The sequence below is a fragment of the Sphaerodactylus townsendi genome, linkage group LG08 (assembly GCF_021028975.2).
Source record: "Sphaerodactylus townsendi isolate TG3544 linkage group LG08, MPM_Stown_v2.3, whole genome shotgun sequence".
Classification (NCBI taxonomy): domain Eukaryota; kingdom Metazoa; phylum Chordata; class Lepidosauria; order Squamata; family Sphaerodactylidae; genus Sphaerodactylus; species Sphaerodactylus townsendi.
In genome coordinates, this window is record NC_059432.1 from 54,159,066 (window position 1) to 54,182,207 (window position 23,142).

General features: G+C 41.3%; 1 protein-coding gene across 1 annotated transcript in view; it reads left to right on the forward strand.

The window, feature by feature from the left end:
• Window positions 1–23,142, forward strand: part of AFAP1L2 (actin filament associated protein 1 like 2) — a 97,710-nt gene that overhangs the window by 69,682 nt on the left and 4,886 nt on the right. Inside the window, exons 5-18 of the mRNA XM_048505820.1 lie at window positions 1,295–1,385; window positions 4,140–4,345; window positions 5,638–5,817; window positions 7,664–7,753; window positions 9,978–10,062; window positions 11,665–11,769; window positions 13,296–13,507; window positions 15,370–15,515; window positions 17,445–17,556; window positions 18,762–19,001; window positions 19,094–19,262; window positions 19,645–19,809; window positions 20,993–21,186; window positions 21,717–21,839. Coding sequence (XP_048361777.1) covers window positions 1,295–1,385; window positions 4,140–4,345; window positions 5,638–5,817; window positions 7,664–7,753; window positions 9,978–10,062; window positions 11,665–11,769; window positions 13,296–13,507; window positions 15,370–15,515; window positions 17,445–17,556; window positions 18,762–19,001; window positions 19,094–19,262; window positions 19,645–19,809; window positions 20,993–21,186; window positions 21,717–21,839 — 2,118 coding nt within the window. The remainder of the gene's footprint in view (window positions 1–1,294; window positions 1,386–4,139; window positions 4,346–5,637; window positions 5,818–7,663; window positions 7,754–9,977; window positions 10,063–11,664; window positions 11,770–13,295; window positions 13,508–15,369; window positions 15,516–17,444; window positions 17,557–18,761; window positions 19,002–19,093; window positions 19,263–19,644; window positions 19,810–20,992; window positions 21,187–21,716; window positions 21,840–23,142) is intronic.

Consider the following 23,142-nt stretch of genomic DNA (forward strand, 5'->3'; position numbering starts at 1 on the left):
GCCCCCGCATAACCTTTTTGGCTTAGGAAAATTACACAGGAGGAAAAGCTCCTCTCCCTTTTAGCATTTACAAGGCAAATATGTCCCTGCAACACTTGGGAATATTAGTACCCTAATATTATATTAGTCAGGGCCAACAACCCAGTTCATGTCACATATATTATATAACTGAACCCTGAGAATCTGCTCAGTCACGGGAGATTTTGGTAGTCTGTGCATCTACCATTTCCACATAACTATATTTATCTCATTTTTACTCCACATTTCCTCCAAAGGCAGCACTTGTAGGTGTTCCCTCCCCCCTCCTCTTAATCTTCACCACCACTCTGTGCAGCAGGTTGGAATGTGAACTAGTACCTGGCCCAAGATCACACAGTGAGCTGAACAGATATTTGAATCTCTTCAGTCTGAAGTGCATCACATTACCACCGTAGCACATTGGTTCCCTGTAGAAATGAAACGTTTGGGGAATGTGTTTAAGCTGTAGCTATAGTAAAGCACAGGTTATCTATGAGGTTAAACATTCTGAATTTTTAACTATAAGAAACCATGATGATCAGTTTACTAGCACCTCTTTGAAGTATTCATTGCAAGATCAGCTTCTGCACAGAAAATCAATACCACATAGATCAGAATTGTCAAGGACAGAGTGTGTCACACAGTGATCTTCAGAGCACTAGCATAGGAAGCATACAAAATCATGTATCTATTTTCAATCTGAAATAGTGGAGTGCAAATAAATGTCACCTATTATTATTGTCTTGTTTGCTGTCAAGGCTGCTGTGTCTTTAGTTTGGAGAAATCCAGCAATTTCCAATCACCACATCTGCATATCATCAAATTTTCAACAGTTGTATTTATGCTTTATCTGCATTAAGCCATCTATGGGGGTGGGAAGTGGGTGGGAAAAGTTGCCAGAGCCAATTTTCTGCAATTAGACCTGTGATCTACCCAAAGGGGCTGCATTATTTTCAAATGGAGACACATCCATATGTAGAGTAGCTTGGAGTCAAGTCTGTAAGGTTTAGCTGTCAAAAAGCTCTGAGGACAGGGATTCAGAAATCACATACAATTATGGGTGTTCTGTTGTATTGCATTTGGCCTATGCTTTAGCTGCTTTTTACACTCAATTATGATAAAAAGCTATTATAATGATGTATACCTTGCCTGTAACAGAATCTTCATTTAACGTAGGAGGAAAAAGCTGTAATACAGACCAATTTTAAAATTTCTCCAGGGGATTATCAACAGATATCCTTGCTTTTTAAAAATTCGTTGTTTATTCATTTCACAGATTCCAGAAACAAAGCAGCATTCATGCACCAAAACTGAGTCTCCAGAGGGGTACTATGAAGAAGCAGAGCCCTATGGTATCTCAGCGAATGGTACAGAATAATTTATTACCTGCTGTTGTTTACCTGAATGTTACACAGAATTTAATTACTTGAACAAATGATTTTAAATTCCTGAAACAAACCCCTACAAAGACACAATTGAAAGCGCAAATATCTGCATTACATAAAATATTAGATTGATAAATGGGTAGATGCATAGTTCCTTCAAAGCTGAATGTAACATTACACAAATATTATGTTATTTGTTCAGTCCAATCTTTTCTTTTCGTGGACACCATAATTATAGACTGTTTACTAGGAAAAGAGAAAGGTATAGTGATTCTGCTGTCAAACCAATATATCTTTGCTGCCATCTCTTTTGTTTCCTTTCACAAAATCATTTTGACATGCCTATATGGATGAGCTTTTGGCCTTGCTCTGCAAATCATGATCCTGTGCAGAGGCGGAAGTGCATTAGATTCCTTCTCTCTGTTCTTTCCTATATAGACCCTGCAATGCTCACTTTTCCATCTATTCTTTATCTTTGCTTGCACGTGTTGCACATTTGAATGGAATTCTACAGAGTCATTTGTTTTTGAGGTATCTCACCCTGTATGTGAAGTCTTGGCCAGCTCATTATAAAGGTGAAGGCCAGGATCCGAAGAACTCCAGAGATTTGAGAGAAAATGCTTGAAAGGTTGTGTTTTCTCTTAACTTGATAACTTCCAGGACAAATGATCAACTGCTGTGTGAAACAGGATGCTGGACTAGATGGACCACTGGTCTGATTCAGCAGGGTCTCATTATGTTCTTATGTTCTGAGTGTTTCAGGTAAATTTCTCCTCCCCATATGATGAAAAATGCTCTGTGCAGATCATTGTCTCTCTTCAAAGACATATGTGAATCTGGCCTAGCTGTGATGGCATCACCTGGAGGAGATTATGGAGTACATATGACCACCAGCTCCATGTTTCCCCTTTACCAATTAGAAGCAACAGCTGGATCAAAGGAGTGTCTGTTGTTCCATTCTAGCCTCTAGTAGATCTACATTTTTTGACATGTGCTTGCCTGTTGAGCCAAGCAGTCTGTAGCATGCTATAGAACAGACCAGGTGACTCCTTATAGGGCAATTCTCATCAGAGTTACACCCGTCTATGTTTAGACTACTGGCTTGAAAAGTGTGTAACTCTTCTTTAAGTTACTCAGATGTATGTGTGTTCGCCAGGGCAGATGTTACATTATTTTTGGTTTTGCGTACACCTGGAAATAAATATAACTGCTCAATTAAGAGGTGCAGCATGTAAAAACATGTGGAAAACTCATGTGAATAAAGAATCCAGAATACTTTAGAAGGGTCCCTTTGGATTAATTTGTTAGCCACAGTGTAGTTCTATCAAAGGCTCCCTGTGCTGGTGTAATCTGTGCAAACAGAGACAGAGATAAGGGAGAGGCAGATAGCTCTAAGGAGTCTATTCTACAAAAACTGAGAAAGTCCACAGTTCTAACCGTTAGCTGCATCAATATAAGCAACACATCTAGACATCACAGGTGACAATGGCTTAGAGAATCTCAAACATCCTTCTTCAGCCTGTTGACAAAAAATGGAGACACCTCATAGAGTACCAACCTCAAGATGGGACCTGTTCTCCTGTAATTAAAACTGATTTCCAAATTCAGAGATTGTCCTTGGAGAAAATGACAGCTTTAGAAGGAATCTGTTACACCGCATATTTATGAAGCTCTGCCTCCTCCCCAGACTCTGCCCTTCCCCAGGTCTCCAGACATGACCCAAACAAGTTGGCAGCCTTATTTCTCCAACATTTCCGCAAGTTTCTTATGGATCCATAATATTACTGCTGGGTATTAAAGTTTTAAAATGCTTCATCCACTAACGTTCTCATGTTGATTCAGAGAGAGAGAGAGAGAGAGAGAGAGAGAGAGAGAGAGACTGTTCCCTTGTTTTGTAAACAGATTAGAATGAAATCTTAATACTTTGGTAGGGAAGGGAAGCAAACCCCTTGTTAGTAAACCAGGAGTCTCCCACTGTGCTTGTTTGGGCTTGAAAAGTTCTGCACAATTTAAATAATTGTTGCATGTCACTGATTTGTGCAATCTCCACACTCCTGCCAGTTCAACCAACTCTCTCTTTTCTCTTTAATTCTCGATTTTCTACCTCCACGCTAATACCTGGATGATACTGTGGGAAGACCTAGCAGTTTATCCAGAAGGAGAAGAGAAGGATTGATTAAGACTGATGTTTCTTGGCTGATTCATGGGTTAGCAGTTATCTTTGCCATTTTGCATTCAGGCAACAGAGACTGATTCATGAGTGGTTTTTGGCAGATAACAGCTTGTACTCCCTTCTGCAGGTTTTTGCTTTTCTACCCGGGTATTTAAAACCTATAGAAAACATTTGATATTATCTCAAGAATGTGTTCAAAGGAAGAGGCTAAGCAGGGTGTGTCTACGGACTGAACATCTTTGATGGGCCTATTCAAACAACAATTTGGATAAGAACCTGAATGAGCTCAGGTCTGTTCCTGGAGATGAAACAAGCAGATATTTCCCCAAAAACAACAAACAGGAATTGTACAATGATCACACTATGCAGGTTGGCAGTTTCTTCTTTCAAGAATTGCTTATAGGTTAGGGACTTTCCCAGTATACAGACTTGGACCTTTTAAGAGTCTTTGTTCTATGAGAATGTTATGAACTTGGGGCATAGTAGTTGCCAAGAAAAAAATACATAAGTTTACTTCACTGAGAGAACTGAACTATCCACCTATTATCCAATTTTAATTGCAGATGATGGAGAAGTGGTCAGCAGCTCCTATGAATCCTATGACGAGGAAGAGAGCAGTAAGGGCAAGTCAGCTCCACACCAGTGGCCCTCCACTGAAGCTTCCATTGAACTCATGAAAGATGCCCGGATCTGTGCTTTCCTATGGCGGAAGAAATGGCTGGGGCAATGGGCCAAGCAGCTGTGTGTCATTAAAGACAACAGGTTGTTGGTATGTAAGTGCTTGATGGCTTGGAGTAGCCTGAAATAAGGTATTTCGATAGAATATCAAAACCTCTGAAAACTCTAAATGTTAACATGACCAAGTGGCATTTAGCAGCACTAAAGAACAGCTCCTGTATCTTGAAAGTGTTGCAGGGTCCAAGCATTGGCGTAGAGGAATTTGTATGGTGATAATTAGGATTTGTGCTGCTACTTAGAGTACTTCATAATCAATAATAGAAAGGTGCCATTGAAACTGGTACCTCAGCCTGTTTCTGTGGAATGCATCTTCTGACTGTGGGTTGTCTGTGTAAATGAATGAAGATATGGATGGGTGTTGTGCCTCTATAGGAAAGGATTGTGTCTTGAGACCACAGTTTTGCAATGTCTAAGGGCACATCTGCCCATTTTCCATAAGTACTGTTACCATCTGCAGAGAGACTTACTGCCTGTTGTCACACAAAGTATCTATTCTGTGAAACTTGGTGATCTTGCTGCTGTCGGAATTTGGTCATGTGAAAGGACTCGGTTCTGGAAATGGCCTACTTTGTTCAAAGAATTTAACCCAGCAGTTCTTTCATTAAGCAATAAACTGCAGAATCTTTTGTTTTTCTGTACTGATGCTAATAAATAATGTTTGGTCATCCATATAAACCTAGCACATAGCTAGGGGGTAAAGAATAACCAGGGAAAGCAATGGCAAACTACCCCACAAAAACGGTTTGCCTATGAAATCACTGCTTGCAGTGGTACCCAGGGTCGAACACGACTGAAGGGAAAACTTTACCTTTTTACCTTTATAAACCATCTGCACTGAATGTGAAAATGACCAGTGGTATCTTCCTTAGCCATAAGGGACTGGTTTTAATTTCACAACCATTCAAAATTCTGAACACATTATTTAAAGCATATAAATAATAACTAATGTTCCTTTGGCCATTGCAATACATTTTTTAAAAGAGATTTTGTTTTCTTTGAATAAAGAATACAATTCTTGGTTTAGTGAGTTTGCCTTCTTCATGCTGGACGTCTTTTTCAGATTTATGTATATATTTCTTTTAGAGATGGCTAGACTCTGAATTTTGCCAATAGGTGGTTCTCAAAGTGAGCTGCGGTAAAGGTCTTTTAAAACATACCATATACAGCAGTTAGAAACTACAATGCTAAAATAGCCAGCAAAAAAGAATGAAAAAGAACCACCAGCAGTATCAAATAAAACAAGAACTTCATTGGAGGTCATCTGTTTTGAAATTCTGTTAATTCTTGGTCTTCATAAAATTACCTTATTCCTTCCTCTGCCAGTGCTACAAGACATCCAAGGACCACAACCCCCAGCTGGATGTTAGTCTGGTGGGCTGTAGTGTCATCCATAAGGAGAAGAATGTGAGGAAGCAGGAACACAAGCTGAAGATTATCCCAACAAATACAGATGTCATTGTGTTGGGCTTGCAAAGTAAGGATCAGGCAGAACAGTGGCTTAAGGTGAGTGGAGAGGTCTCATGGACAATTTCTGTCATTTGTCTTCAGTGCTGTCTGAATGTCATATGTGTACTGTTACTCCATGCCAGCCCACAATTTGGCATCTGGCTCAGTATTCACTCTCCCATTGTTCAGAAATTTTTCATATAAGTATGTTTTTAGTCCTTATGGGCTGTTCATGATAAAACTTGAGAAGCCCAGGGAAAAGTGAATGAGCAGGACTAGAAATGAGCAAGGAATGTGCTCTCTGTGCTCTTAGTCCCCAGATCCCCCTTCGCAGGAGCAAGCCTTGTGGGAGACATATAGTACTTGGAAATAATATAAGACTGTGTGCTGGGAGTGTCTCTTAGCTATAGATTTTCACTCTCTGGAACTTTCTTTGAGCAGCACCATAAAAGCCTCTTCTTATCCTCCTTTTGGTGGAGTTTTGTTTCATCTTCACAGGTTCTTTAGAGCAAATGCTTTTTTGCTCACTTGAATTTTGTAAGTAGTACCAAAGCACAGCAGCTGTGTTTCTGATTTTAAATTTGCATGTTTTTACTAAGTTTAAAAACAAGTAGTTAATGTTGTTGGAAAGATAATCCTAGATAGCAGTTGAAGGCCTGTGCTTGGAAACTCTGAAGCAATGGATTTCTCTGTGCAAAAATGGGATTGGAATGGGTAAATCTCCCAGACCACCAAGTAGGGTTGCCAACGGCCTGGAGAAAAAATGTCATCCCCCGTCAGTAGAGGCTTAATGTGTGGATATGGGGAGTTGAGGCATAGAGGTAGATAACATCACCTAGGAGAGTTCAGGATCTCATCAAATCTCAGAAGCTAAGCAGGGTAGCCCCTGGTTAGTACTTAGATGAGAAATCACCTGGGAAGTTGGGGATTATTACACAGAAGAAGGCAAACCTCTGAAAGTCTCTTGCCTTGAAGACCCTACAGGGCTGCCATAAATTATGCTGCAACCTCATGCAAAAAAAAAAGTACATGTCCCATTTTCACAGGCAATTCCAGTCTGGATTTAGAGATGTGAAAAACTGCAGCCTCTACTTTGCTCTTTGTTGGGGTCAATTCAATAAGCCTTTATTGGCATATACACGATAATATAAAAAACACAGTTCCAGTTAAAAGTGAATAGTAAAAAACTTCGCGTTTGTCATACATTCAGTTTACAAACTTCTGACAAAAACTTTGCCACTATAAGGCAACAATGAAAATCCTGACAATTTAAAAGCATAACTACTTTATCTGATTCAGTATAATCAGTCATAGGGTCTATAGCTTGGGATAGCAGGCTGGATCGGAGTTCTTGGTATAATACGCAGTTCAGGAGGATGTGTGGGATGGAATCCAGCTGTCCTATGCTACAGGTACAGAACCTCTTATCGCTGGGAAGACCTTTAAGTCTTCCTCTATGTAGCGGAGATGGCATGATGTTAAATCTAGCCAGCATATAGGCTTTCCTGTGTATGGGATTTGTGAGCGCTGTAATATAATAGGCTGGGTATCCCTGCGTGAAAGGAATTGACATATTTGTTGGTGAACAAGATTTATTTGCCAGGCTCTGCAGTTGTTGATAGTCCATTGCTAACAGCCTCTCTTTAATGAGGGCAAAAGTTTCTTCTCTTTGTTGGGGTTAAAATGAGCAAATCTTTTGTACCTACAAACTAATGCCTTTGTTTATATGGTCATCCTGGGTCCTTGATCAACCAGGTCTTTGGCAAGCACTCAGCTTCTTTGCATGTCAATTTAAAAGAGGTTTTACAGGAACTGAGCTGCATTTCAGTTATCTGCAGCCCTTACAACATAGAACAAACCTCCAAGTCTCTGCTTACAAGTTAATTATTTGTTTTCTGCACAGGTAATCCAAGAGACAAGCGGTCTCTATCCTGATGGGCTATGCGATGGGAACCAATATATTCCAGACTCCCAGCGACTTAGTTATCCCAAGGTATGTCTAATCTGTTAAGAGATGATTTTGAAAGAGAAACAGTTTCTTCTGCAATCTTTTGTTGCCTCACATTATTTTAATGTTTGAAAACCCATCTGATTATACAAGGAAAACAGGAAAATGGTTGAAACTTGCATGTGAAGAGAACCCAACCCTTGTTTGTTGAAAGAAGTACAACTGGATCAGTGACAAGCTGCCTCTGCATTCTTTGTTATCAACATTTCTTTTGGAACTGCTTCGTTTTCCAGACAGTTTGTTTGAAATTAAAATTTGGATTTTTGACAAAACAGGCAGATTTAACTATTAAAATACAAATGGAAGATTTATATGAAAAAGATTATTGAAAGGGAAGAGTTTAGAATATCCTTTTTTGATGTAATATAAAAACACACTAACAAGTGAAATGGAAGCCTCTTTGTTGACAGATTGGCAGATTTCTGGGTGTAGAAGTAGAATCTGGGTCGGCGGGGGGAGGGGGGAAATCCACACAGGCCTGTTCCAAATATTTAATTCTTCATAATTCAAAATATAAATTGTAATAAGGAATATATCACTCTTTCTTGATACACATTGAATAGTTTTTGATTCAGATTGAAATTAAGAGGATGTGAGATTAGGATCCAATCTGTACATTCCCATTTAGTGTAAACCCCATTCACGTGTTATAGTGAATTTATGTACAACCAATGGTGGAATTCAGCAGATTCGCATCACTTCAGCAGAACTGGTTGTTAAAATGGTGCTTGTAAACAACCAGTTGTTAAATTATTTGAATCCCACCACCAAAACGGGTTGATAATTATTTGAATCCCACCACTGTGTACAACCTTCATGTATGTTTGTATACCTACTTGTAAGAAAGAGCCAATGCATGTTCACTTTACAGATGAACCAGGAACCAATATTTGGATAATTGTGGGATTTAAATCACTTGTTAATGTCACATGAAAATTACTCTGCACATGTATAGGACAAAAAATCAAGTGTACACTATACCTGAATTGTAAATACATTGTCTGTAACTTGTGAGCAAGGTTTATACAGGAAAGTCATAATGTTAAGACTTTTTCCTGTCAATTTCATAAAATGAATTAAATCACTTCAGGAGTTCAGGAATCTTTCTCTGCCCACAGTAAATGTTGCTCATTGCATCAGTCAAAAGAAAGTTTCACTGGACCAGAGGAATACCGGGTCCAAATGGTGCCCAGAGACAAAGCCTCCTCCGGGCGCCCCCCAGGAACCCGCCCATTTCTGCTGCAGGGGGACCACCTGCAGAGCGTGCAAAGTTGGGCCTCCCTGCAGATCAGGGACATCTGGCTGCTTTTAGCAAACCCTATCCTGCTTTGAACTATCTATTCAAGTTATGGTGAGCATTTCAACAATAACTTGAAAAGATAGTCCAAGGCAGGACTAGGTCTGCTAAAAGCAGGGGGAAGGGGCTACGTTCCTGATCTCCAAGGTCTATGTTTTCAAGTTATGGTGAGCATTTCATATGCACATTAATTAAATATGCAAATTAATGCAAATCCACTCTTGGGAGTGGTGTGTCACTGTGCGGATGGATTCGCCTTTCCTAGGACCGTTACCCTGGCAAAAGGGTGTGACCACCACACCCCTTCCCTAGTGCTGGAATGCCATGCTGAATATCACACCAGTCAGTGTCCCAGGGTCCCTGTCATTGGCATAGCTTGGGCGGGCCGGGGATGTAGTCAGGAGAGGAGCCAATGTTAGTTGGTTTTTTTCCAGCCTTTGCCGGTGTTACATGGTGGGCCACAGATCAGGCTTAAATCACCCTTTTATGTGGCGTATGTCCATTGTGGCCCATAGAGGCTTCTCAGTGGCAGGAAGACTTTTGCACTTTGTGAGCCTCCCCACACCACCGGGAAGCCTCTATAGGAGTGGCAGGGCGGCGCTACATTGGCTCATGGCCCATCGCCTCCCGTTTGGATGAGGCTGACCATCTATATTCACAGGTCAAGCACAGTTTCTGTGAGATTGGTTTTTTAATTGGTTTCTTGTATTAAGGATATGTGTTTGATTTCCCCACTTTCTTCTGTACCGTCATTTCAGCCAGCATTCATACAGGTCCCCTTCCAACTTCTCCTGCACTAATCTTGGCAAATGTAAAATGTAGCTTGTGTTGTGGAGATCTGTATTTCTGCCAATAGTTTGTTGCTAATGCATCTTTGGTGCTGTGGATTTTATTCCTGCTTCCTGCCTGCAGGTGGAGTCATCCGAGAGATATTCAGTAACATCAGAAAATGGAGGCAGCATTGATAGTCATCCAGAGCTGCAAGAAACTAAAGATGGTAACAACATGCTTACATGATAATTGAATTAGGAGAAGAGGGAGGAGGAAGTAGAAAACGTCTGTCTAATCATATTTAATTTTACAGTTTACATAGATAGTACTGAGCTGGCTAGTGCTTCTGCACTGTGTTCATTTTCTTTTGCAACTATTTTGAAATAATATATAGTGAAACTATTTAGCCACATATGAAGCCTCCCAGTTCCAACCCTTACAGGCTGTCCGGAAGGATACCATGATCAGTAGCATTGAAAGTTGCTGAGAGGTCTGTAAGAATTAACAGGATCTCATTCCTTGTGTCCATCCTCCAGCACATGTCATCCACTTGGGCAATCAACATCATTTCAGTCCCTTAACGAAGCCTGAAATCACAATGGAATGGATCCCAACAATTTATCTTTTTGTTTATCTTTTTAATGTGTTTATTGGTTTGATTGATTTTTACCCTGTTCTCCCCCCAGCACAATGTGCTCAGAGCAGTTTCCAACATATAATAAAATTACAAAATTACAAGTGCAATAAATTATGACATATTAAAAAAATCCAAATTTAAAATCATAAGGCACTCCAACCATGCAGTTAACTTCAAAATAAACCCCCAGCCCTATGACTAACATATAACAATCTGCTTCATTCAAGAATCCCTGAAGTTGGCCCACCCCCATGTGTTCAATGATTTTCATCAAAGAGACTGAATGGCAGTTATTCAAATCTCCTTGGTCCAGTGTAGGCTTTTTTAGAAGTGGATGCACCACTGACCACTTCAAAGCAGAAATGACCACCCCCTCTCTCAGAAAGGCATATTTAATCTCTCGCACATCCTTCTGCTAGACACCCACCCCCACCCCAGATTTAAGCAGACAAGACGGGCAAGGGTCATACAAGCAGATGATTTTACCCTGAGAATGAAAGAAAAACATATTAGCAGTTATTCCGCCCAGCGGTGGGATTCAAACATTTTAACAACAGGTACCGATGGTTGTAGGATTCAAATAATGACTGTTAAGAAGTATTTTAAAAATATTTTTAATATCACTTTTTTATTTTAAGTATTAAAATATTTTAAGTATTAAAAAGGTGATATTTTAAATTTTAACAACAGGTTCTACAGAACCTTCGGAACCCCCTGAATCCCACCTCTGATTCCGCCTGAATTTAGTTCTAGGGAACGAGCTGAAAGCCATCCACCTATCACATGGCTGCCCCTTAAAAGTGTTGTCTGTGGTACATCTAATGGCACTGGACCAGATAAGCTGAGGCATTCATTCATATTCTTAATTCCTGAGGTAATTACAGGGGTGCTCATAACATAACTTGTCTTAGAACATGCAGGTAGCCAGTTTTCATTCAACAAGTACCTGCATGTGGGATATTTTTCAGGATGTCACCTTTTTTTAGAATTTATTCCAGCCATGAAAAAGTTCCTGACTTTATATATTCTTATACTGCACTATAAACTTGTAGGTGATCTGTGGCTTTTACAACTCACCATGCATAGTGGACTCTGGCACAAATAGGGTGTTCCATACACAATGAAGGTTGTGTTGGATGTTCATTTGAATGATTAGGTATATGACTCAGGGTTCTTCTTTATTTTGTTTAGTGAAGAAGAAAGGCACATCTGGATTAAAGCTGAGCAACTTGATGAACCTTGGGAGAAAGAAATCATCCTCATTGGATGGTCCAGAAAGATCATTGGATACTTGTAGTAAGTAATCCAGGAAAAAATCCTTATGCCACTATTTGTGATAATCCCAGCAACCAGCAGAAGAGGCTGGCTGAGTGGTTGATCTAGGAGGCAGCCCATCATGAAGGGATGTCCAGAGTGCTGGGAAGAAGATTGTTCTGCTTGCCTTTCCTAAGCATGAAAGGTCAGGGACTCTGACTTTGAATGAGAAGGGTTCTAATAAGGACAATGAAAAGCTTTAACAAGAGCCCAGAATCTGTTTCTTTCTCAATCTGTTTAGAAGTCAAAATTTATTCAGACAACCATGATTTATTTTTATGTCTTCAATGTCTTCATAGAATGTTACTTAAGTGACAGAAGGGTTTGCTTACAGCACTTCCAGTGTACAAACTGCTTTCCATACACCCCCCTGTAATCCTTATAGGAGACGTGTAGGGTAGACAAGTATTATCTATATACTGTGGCTCCTAGCTGTGGGTATCCAAAGGTCAGGGTACACTTACCGAAAACAGATTTTTCTACAAACTTGGGGGACTCCTTAGATTTGCAGAAAAAAATTAGATGTTACAAAATTTTCCCCAAATTATTGTCTGTATGTGTAGACAACACATTACCTTTGAGTTTCCTGGCAGCGGCAGAGTCTGGTGGTTGCTTCAGCAACAGGGTGGAAACCTTGGCAGGCCCAAAGCTGCTCCAGACAATCCGCTAAGAGTGGCAGTTGTGGGGGGGGGGGGGGGCTTGACAGGCCTGCTGAATCTGCCCGGGAGGGCTTGTGCCTGCCCTGGGGGGGGGGGGGGCTTGACAAGCCTGCCGAATCTGCCCTGGGGGGGCCTTGTGCCTGCCCTGGGGAGGGGGGGCTTGACAGGCCTGCCGAATCTGCCAAGAACAGTAATGTGAGGGAAGCCTAGGGAAGGAGAACAGAGAGAGAAAAATGAGAGTGCTATAGTAGGAGGCAGAGAGAGAGAGAGAGAGAGAGAGAGAGAGAGAGAGAGAGAGAGAGACCATATATGGGCAGAAAGAGAGAGTGCTATAGTAGGGAACTGAAAGAGAGTGATAGGTAGAGGGCAGAAAGAAAGTGATGGGTAGGCAGGCAGAAAGGGGTAGGTGATGGGGTAGGCAGGCATAAGTAGGGGGTAGGAAGAGAAGAGAGTGATAGGAAGAGGTAGCAGCATGGAGAAAATATAACAGGCAAAGAAATAGGGGGTGGGGGAGGGAATACCTCTTCCCCACAAGTTTCTTGAGGTTTTGCACTTGTTCTCCCTATAAAGCAAATGAGATTCGGAGGCTGGGAGGGGATAGTTTGTGACAGACATTATCTAAAAAGTTTGTTGCAGAAGTGAGATTTGAACCGGGGCTGCCTCGTGTCACATCTTGTATGCGACACGACCTACCATGTGCTAGAAATGCTTATGTCCATGGAACTGTCTTTGCATTAAGAACAGCTAGTGTAGGTCAGCTGCCCCTATGACACAAAGTGCCATTATATCTGTGCTCAGGTTCCACTAGAAATGAATATGTTATCTAAGAGAATCCATATTTGTTTGCAGCATACATGAATGTACTTGTGAACAGCCAGTGGCGATCTCGGTGGTGTTACATTAAAGATGGGCAGCTGCATTTCTACCAGGACAAGAACAGAAGCAAATCTGTTCAACAGCCTCTAAACCTGATAGGCTGCAACGTTATCCCTGAGCCAAGCCCGGACCATCTCTACTCTTTTCGTATCCTGCATAACGGGGAAGAACTGGCCACATTAGAGGTTTGACTTATGTTTGGTTGAAAAACAGCATTATATTTTATTGTTAGCAACAGCATTCCTCAGGGTGCCATACCAGAGCACACAAGACTGGAAGGGTCAATCCTGAATTGTAGCGTCTGGAACCTATCTGGGTGGCTTTAGACTCCCTTCTAAGTCAGTTACCCTACTTCACTCCTCAATGTTCAAGTGTGCTTGATAATGATAACTACCATCTTAGTAGTCAGGTTAGGTGCTCAGCAGGGCCAGAAATAATTAGTTCTGTTGTAATCAGGGTTGTGTAAACTGAGGTACAGAGAGAGCAGGTTGCAGGCAGGATAAAGGAACCCGCTCTCCCTCCTACACTGTTCACATGCCTCCATGCAGACAGCGACTGGAGCTTGCGGAGGCAATGTGGGGTGCCGGTGGGCCTTCACACAGAGGTGCAAGATTTTCAAAGGGACTCATTGCAGCCATGCCGAACGGACTCAACACAGCCACGAGGGAGGGCAGGCATGGCCCCCACAGCCATGCTGATGTCTCACATTGCCGCAAGTCATCCCTGCAATGCCACACGGCTATTCAGCCACTAGGTGGGGACTTTAAAAACCGGGAAGCGCATCTGAGAAAAGCGCTTCCCAGGACAGCCTTTTACTCATGAGCAGCTACCAAACGTGTTAAAATGAAAGAATCGCGAATAGCGTGATTCTCAAATAACCCATTTTGGGGGAAAATGTGAGGCTGCCTTGCTTTAGGGGTAGGAGCCATGCGAAGTCCCCCACCCCACCCCTGAAATGGTTTTTTTACCGGTATTATCATGAGTTAACTGGCCCGTGCGGAAAGGGCCTGAGACTTTACTCTCTGATAAGAATCTTAGAAAATGAAGTATTTCCTGAAATTTGGATTCAGCAAGTCAAGTACAATGGCGCATAAACTGAAAACTGGTGCACATATCAGTGTAACTTTGCTTTACAGCAGCTGACCATGTAAAACTGACTCATTCATGTCTATTACTTTCCCTCGCCTTGTTGTTTACTTTCTCTGTTTTATCTCTAATCTTGGCTCCTCTGAGTAGGAAGAGGAAAATGTGGCAAACTTCCTGCATTTTGTAGTAGGAGGAATTTTTGCAGCCAACAATGGGTTTGCAGTGACCGCCTGGCATTCTGAAGGCTGTTTTGTTTAGCAGATTGCTGAGGTTTGATGGAACCAGAAGAGCTGCTTCAAAAAGCACAATTCCCATTCACAAAACAGTGTCACTCTGCCATTGTTGGCCAGGCAACTGATTAGTAGTTTTTCTTGCATCTTTTAGGGTACTTACAGGCAGTGATGGGATTCAAATAACTTATTAACCGGTTTTGCCGGTGGGATTCAAATAATTAAACAACTGGTTGTTTACAAGCACCATTTTAACAACCGGTTCTGCCGAAGTGGTGCGAACCTGCTGAATCCCACCACTGCTTCCAGGGCAGTTCTTCAACTCTGACCATTTTAATCACAATTCTTTTCATGTATAATATTAATAGGAAGTTAAACTGGTTCCATCTACTGGTGAAAAATGAAACCTCAAGCCTTTGATTGAATTGTATAACTGAACTTCAAGGCAGGGTACAAAAGATACAAGTGTATCTTTTCAGGCAACCAAATAGCTACCTATTGCCATGGAATAAATTCAGCCATTAATATAAACCTCTTTAAAAGAATGAATTGTTTTTAGATGTTTTGTCACATGGGATCTTAATTACTTCTTAAATTTGATTTCCTTTGCGCATGTTGTTGTTATCCCGGTGAGCTCCAACAAATCCTGGAACATGTTTTCTAGATCTGAGGACTCATGGAAATTCGAGCTGTGGCTATAACAATGGGTTTCTTCTTTGGTTGCTTCACAGGCCAAGTCTTCTGAAGAAATGGGCCACTGGCTGGGCCTCCTTTTATCAGAATCTGGCTCGAAAACAGACCCTGAAGAACTGACCTATGACTATGTTGATGCTGACAGGGTGTCCAGCATTGTAAGCGCTGCAAAGAATTCATTCCTGTAAGTTATGGTGGTGGCAGGTTGAACTTTGAGTAGTTCTGTTGTTTCTACAAATGAGAGTTTTTGTTGGAAACAAGATGAATGGCAAGATTACCACTGCTAGTAAAAAGACACAGCAGGATGGCTCATATATAAACAGCAGCTCTCCCCACATTAGGGCCATGTGAATGAAAATGCACCATAAGAAACTGCAGTAATCAAAATCAACAGGATGTAGACCCTCTTGCATTACATTTTCATGGAGGAATTGGGTCCAGCCAATATATACATGTGTTCTTTTGACCATTGTTGGCTGGAGAAGAGCATTGTGAAAAAAATATGAAGGCTTGCTTTGTGTTTTGCAATTTCTTCACCAGTATGAAATCTTTTATTGTGAAGCATTTGTTTCAACACCCCCTGTCCCAAATTCTCCCCAGCTTACATGATATGATTATTACTTACCTTACAAAGGTAGGCTCATTTTTGTATATTTTAAAAAACTGTATGATTTATGCTGTCTCAAAGTTGATCATAATTTTTTAAAAGCCAATGCACATAATCAACCTTAAAAATAAACCAAGCATGTTAAAAGCTGCCAAATTCAAAGACATTGCAATGAAAGCTATCCATCAAAATTCATACAGAAATAAATGCAACTTGTAGTTTTGGTGGTCTTCAAGGAGGGGAACATAATTCAGGAGAGCCATTCCAAGCATTTCTCTATAAATGGTTTCCTTTTGTTTTAAGCCATGGAGGAGATCAATAAATACTAAAATAAGCTTGCTTTAAGAGCTCATGTGGTTTGGGTTGTTATGTATGGAGTTTCACAGAATTTTGAATATTTTAGTAATGATTGTAGGCAGAGCTTGGAGAATGTGGCATCAGACTCAAGGGGCAGTGATAGGAAATTACACTATATCATCTGACCACTGGACACTTCTCATAAAGCTTCCCTTGGCTGGCTAAGCTTTCAGTAGATAATGTTCTCACGTGTTCATGAAACTTACTTGAAAAACCCATGCATTTCTGTAAGAATTAAAGTAGGGCTTAAATTGTTTTCAACAGAGTTTGGATTCTTTTCTTAAGTTCAAAATTAGATATCCAGAGCATATGTAACCCTATTCATGGCTGACAAAAGCTAAAGACCACTTAGCAGTTAATGTCTTGCCTTCTACAGGGAATGATTATATGGCAAAGGAAGTACTTTCTTCAGTTTGAAGGAGTATGGCTTACCAGTGTCCCTGTTCCATCACACAGCATACCTATGGTGTTTGGTTAATGTGTAATAGGTTCTTCTAAGTTAGCCCAAGGGTGAACAGACAATAGTTCTGGGAATGACTTAATATTTTTATTAAGAGCCTTCAGCTACTAGTCACAAAATAGTTGCTGGTGCAAAAATGACAGTGTTGAGCAGGACCAGCGTGTTCATATGGGGAAACCTTTCATCTGCTCTTTTTGTGAAGCAGACAACTGCCCCAAATTATAACTTGCCCTGCTGCAGTTATTTGGATGTTTTCCCTGGAAGAGGCAAACAATAGATTCGATGTGGGGGAAAGTGTCAATACCATTCCTTTGCAATAGAGCATGACTAATAGGGAGGATGAGAGATGGATGGGACAGGGTGCTGGTGCTTTGTTTTCCTGTCTAGAGCAATATCTTGTGATGCATCTTCCTTCATATGAAAGAGGAGGAGGAAAGAACTTGCTGTGGTTGCTTGAAAGGAAAGAATAAGAAAGTGATTAGATCCACAGTGGAAGAGGAGAAAGAGCTATGTTTAATTGCTAGAATACGTTTAATTGCTAGGAGAGCGACTGGTCACTACTAAGTGATCCATCCTGCCTTATACCTTCCAGTGGCAGAGGGTGCCTGAGGTGTGTGGCCTCAGACTATGCTATTATCTCATTCGGCATCTAGCATCGTTGAAGGCATATCTGCTGTCATTCTTTCCAGTTTAATGCAGAGGAAGTACTCCGAGCCCAACACCTATATTGATAACCTGCCAAAGGGAAAAGGAGAACAAGAGGAGCTCTATGATGATGTGGATGTTCCAGAGGTATCAGTGGTAAGTAGTAGAAATGAAAGATGTTCTGTTTTCCAGTGCATCGTGGTTGAAAGAATAAGTTATCCTAATGCTTCTGGTAATATAGATCAGATCAACCTCCTGAGATTATAATATATCCTAATTGAGATGGAGAGATGCAGTAGCCAGAGAATTCCTTTGGATTCAATATTACATGGCCTCCTTCCTTGGGCTGAATTAAGAAAAAGTGTCTGATCAACTGGTTTGGGCAGTTTACAGTAAAAAGCACTCCCGCTATAAATACTAAAGGCCACTGGTACACTTCACCCACAGTCTGGTCTAGGTTCAACTTTAAAAACAGCTGCAAACACATCACAGTTATTTGGGTTATTCATATTTTGATAGCATCTGTGATCTTTTGCACACTTACTGAGAAGTAAGTTTCCTTTAATTCATGCAGTGATGGCCATTGCCAATGGGTAACAGGAGTAGCTACCCCTGGGCCCCGTGCTGGAGTTGTCAACTGCCCATTCTCCCCTCAAAATAGAGAAGAACAGGCTCCTGCCACTGCTTGCATCTTCCGCATCTTGACTTGGGCAGCCAGTGCGAGGGGGGGGGGGCAGCAGGGTGTGGCAGTGATTCTGGGGTCCCATCCTGGACTTTTGCCCTGGGTCCCAGAATCACCAGGACTGCCCCTGAATTCAGGAGGACTTACTTGTGACTTTTCAGCAGAATAATTACCCATTGTAGAGATTTGGTCCTTGTGCTGGCAAGTACCAAAGTACTTTGCCGCTTTCTAAAATATTATTACTCCTATGGACAAAATGACAAATGATCAAAGATGATGTTGCAACAAGGAAGGAAGTGCAAAATAATAGGGAGAAGGGATCCTTATGCAAAAGACTTGCTTAGGCCTGGCGGAAAGAGTTCATGATGTCCCTTACAATTAAAATGGAGTTTGTGTTGGGGAAAGCTAGTTTTCCTTCCAGAGAAGAGTTTACTTTTTTGGGTTTTTTTAAGTGTCAGAAATGTTTCTATTTAGGTAACAATGAAAGGATTTCAATCAGTAGTAGAAGCCATCCATTTGTCACCAAGTGCCTTTTGTCAATAAGTGCCTTTTTGTAATATAAATATTAATTCCTAATACAACAGTGTTTTATTTTCACCTGCTTGACTGTCAGATGAGTGCTTTTTTCCTTCCTTGGTGGAGCAATTACTTATAAGAGGATGCATTTAATCTTGCACAGGAGGAAGCAACCCCAAATGAAAGCAAAGGGGAAGGGGAACAAGACAGAGTCTACCTAGACCTCACTCCTGTTAAATCCTTCCTTCATTGTGCTGGCAAGAAGCATGTTCAGATGTCCCCTCCAATTTCTCCTTCCTTGCAAAGAGCTTTCATGAAGAACCAAACAGACTCTGCCAAAGATTTATCCACAATGCATAAAGAAGCAGATTTTAGCAGAAGGTCAATGGAAATCCCAGATCAGGTACTGCCCAGAGGGCTACAGACTACCTTTGAGCCATTCCCCATGTTTGTGACCTGTTAAGCATTCTTTTCTCTTGCTATCTCACCTAATAGAGACATCAAGACATTGATGAGCTACTGCCTCCAAGGACAACCATGGTAAAAATCCAGACACAGCAGCAGCAAATTGCCTTTCCTCAGAGTGGCCCTGAGATTAAGGACAGCACGACCATTGTGACTGTCCCCAAAGAGAAAATGGACCAGTCCAAGGTCATTAATACAGGTGGGTCTGCTCACTACTAGAAGATGTATTTATCCAAGGACTGTATGAGGATGGAATTTATGGAACAGACTGTGTCTCTTATCACTACATGTATAACACATCCTAAAATAAAGTGGCAGTGTATTTTGGCTACCATCAAGTGGGAAGAAGCTCCATGCTTGAAGGCTACATTTTAGAGGTTTAATTCCTAGCATCTCCAGTTAAAGGATTTCCGCTATCTGGTGCTGCTAAATACCTATTTCTGCCTGAGACTCAACTAGTAGCTGCCAGCTAGAATAGATGGTACTAAGATGGGCTAATAGACTGATTTTAGTATACAACAGCATACTGTGTACATATTTGACTGAATTACCAGATTCTGGATTTGTGATTATATTTGTAGCACCTGTAGAAACCAAACTAGGCAAGAACAGGACAGAGGCTGAGGTGAAGCGGTACTCAGAAGAAAAAGAGCGCCTGGAGAAGGAGAAAGAAGATATCCGCTCTCAGCTGGCACAGCTTCGGAAAGAGAAAAGGGAGCTGAAAGAGATGCTGATAAGCTGCACAGGTAAGCTCATTGCCCCTCACTTCTGTTCAGCGTGTTGCCCCAAGAGCCAATGTTTAGCCTGATATGCCAATACTGAGGATTGAGAGGTAATGGAGGTCTCAGTGCAGAGCTTTCGCAGTATCAGTAAAAGAGTGACTCTCTAGGCACTATCAAATGATTTTACTGTGTGAACTGACAATATATACTTGCAAATGATCATTAAAGTGCATTGAAAGTGCATTATTCAGCATGTGTGAAAGTTCTCTCTGAGTCCTACTACTGGCCTGTGAAATGAGGCAGTTTCTTTGGGCTTCCCTGCTTATTTCGTAGACAAGCTCAGATACCCTCCTTTGTTTTGTTACCTCCTTTCCAAAGGGAAGACTAAGAAATCCACAGTACAGTGGGGGGATGTACATGACAATACAAGCATTGCCTTGCTAAATTAGGAATATCTCCAGCTAGTCAGCATTCTGTTTCCAAAAGAGACCAGCCAGATGTCCCTGGGAACTGATAAGCAAACCATGATGATGAGGGCCTGATGGTATTGTGTACCTGGTATTTAGAGGTATGTGACCTCTGTTCATGGAATATCCATTTTGCAATTGAGTGACCCTCTATGGATTTGTCTTAATTCTTTCAAAATCCATTAAAGCAAATGATGAGCACCAGAGAAACATTGCCTGTGGTAATCAGTTTCTTAAATCACACACTGTACAAGGTGCTTCCTACCTCAGTTTTGAACCAACTGGCAAACAGTTTTTGAGAGAGGGATTTAAAAACTCTCTCTGTGTGTGTGAAAATGATGGAGTGCCTTGACGAAAGGCATACACTCCAAAAGGGATAGCGGCATTAAAGAGGATAGAAATGGGGTAGTGTAAGTAGAACCGTTCAGAGAACAGCTGTTTAGAAAACTAATCTAATAGTGGAAAAGAGAACTGTTAGTGAATCTCTATTTTTCTCATCCCCAAGGATGGCAGGTCTACTCCGTTCCTTACCTGTGAGACAAGATAGAAGGGGGAAGTGGGAACTGATCTCTGGTTGTATTAGCTCCTCACTAGGAGCACAGTTCAACTTCTGTCCTTGTCATGTCACTCCCACCCATAAACACACAACTGATGACAGGAAAACAGATGACAGGAAAACAGAGGATACTATGGACTGTCACTGAAAAGGCTTTAACCTCCATTTGTGCTTCCCTTGGCAGATAAGAGCCTTTTGTCTATAAAGGAGCAAAAACTGAAGGAAGTTGAGGAGGAGTGCAAAAAGAAAGAAGATCAGCGTGTAGACTTGGAGCTGAGCCTTGTTGAAGTGAAGGAGAACCTCAGGAAAGCAGAATCTGGTCCTGTCACGCTAGGCACAGCTGTGGATACCACACATCTGGAAAATGCAAGCTCCAAAGTAGGTGCCAGGCTTTGTCAAGCAGCAGCAGAAGGAACTGGGACTGGTCGTTATCATTTTCTCTGTAGTTGCTTACACAGAGTTATCTTAAAAATGCAACTTCTCAGTCTGTAGCTTGGATCATAGCCATTCTTAACAAAGATAAGAAACCAGAGGCTACAGCTTGTTTTTAGATTTCATCAAATACTAGAACTGCAAATTTCTGACACTGCCCTGCTACTTTAACACATTAATGATCAGACTCCAACTTTTTCCAGCTGTATTTAGACTTCATGCTTTACACATCTCTGTTACTCAGATATGAAACTATCCAGCACGTTTGCCATTATAGGTGGTTATTGTACCAACAGAGGTTTTTTTGTTCCAACGCTGGCCAATCAGATCGGTCAAGAAAGCATGCCGTAAAGCCATATTTATCAATAAGAGGTGCAGAACGATGGGCAAGGAATGCTTTCTGATTTCCAACAGGTGGCTGGGGAAATGTATGACTGCTGAATAACCACATCTATTACTTTGTCCTGTATATGCAGATAAAAATTGCCTACCCTGTGAATGGCACAGAGAACTCACCAGTGAATTCGGCAATGGCTTTGAAGAACCGGCCATTATCTGTAATGGTCACAGGGAAAGGAACAGTTCTACAGAAAGCAAAGGTAAGCCCCACAATGATATAACCCAATATGTTGTACAATGACATGAAATACTATCCAGATATTCAATGGTGTTGCATTAGGTCCTAGTGGCATTGGTTAATTATGCTGATCTGAAATTACTACCACAGCTTTCCCTGTGGCAATACTAATGCATAGTATAGCAGTTAGGGTTGGGACAGACCACAAATGCACTATTCACCTTCATTATCTGGGACATATTTGCATTGGAAGAAACCTACCTGCTTGGGAGATGCCATACAGCCATTATCATCCTTTATATATCTGTTTCTCAAGTGTAGCCCCCATCTGCATATATCTAAATCTGCATATATCTAAATCTGTAGCCGTACTTAGCTGGGGTTTAACAGAATAATCTAAAAATGTTTTTAGAAATACATGACAGGATTTAAATCTTCCCCAAATTTAGAAAAAGTGTTCTCTACACACGTACAGACAATGTACTTTCTATTGGTAAACAGGGAAAGAGCCCAATAGTAGCAGGAACAGAACACTATAGCAGCAGGAAAGCCTGGGAGCCAGCAGCTGGCCTGGCCATGGTGGAGCTACTCTGGGCCTGGCTGTGATAGTGGCAGACTGTAGGAGCTGCTCTGGTCCTGGCTGCAGCAGAAATTCCTAGAGATGTGGAGGTAGCGCCTGGGAAGGTGAGGTGTGAGTAAGGGAGGAACTTCAGTGTGGTATTATTCTGTAGACTGCATCCTCCAAAGCAGCCATTTTGTTCTTGGGTGCTAAGATGGCCAACATCCAGAATTACAACTGATCTCCAGATGACACAGATTAATTTTCCTGGAGAAAATTGACTACTTTGGAGGGTGGAGTCCAGTGGTGGGATTCAACAAATTTAACAACTGGTTGTTTACAAGCGCCATTTTAACAACTGGTTCTGATGAAGTGGTTCTGCTGAATCCCACCACTGGTGGAGTCCATGGCATTATCATCTTCTAACGTTGCTTCCTTCCCCAAACCTTGCCTCTCTAGACTCACTCCCAGAGTTTCAGGAATTTCCCAACTTAGAGCTGGCAACTCTAAAGAAGGAAGCAGGAAATTGTTAGGGTTTATGAGGGCTTTCAGGAAAGGGAAAGCAGAAATAGTTGGGTAGTGGAAAATGAGATGCCTCCTGAAACATCTTGTGGATACCCACTTGTTACTTAGATTCCTCATATTCTTTCTCTTGCTGTCTGCCATTCAGACTAGAGGTGGCAGCTTTCTGATGCAGAGTGTTGGTGGGTTACATTATATACTTATCTAAAGAAAATGTCTTTATTTGAATCTCAGAGTTTTGGAG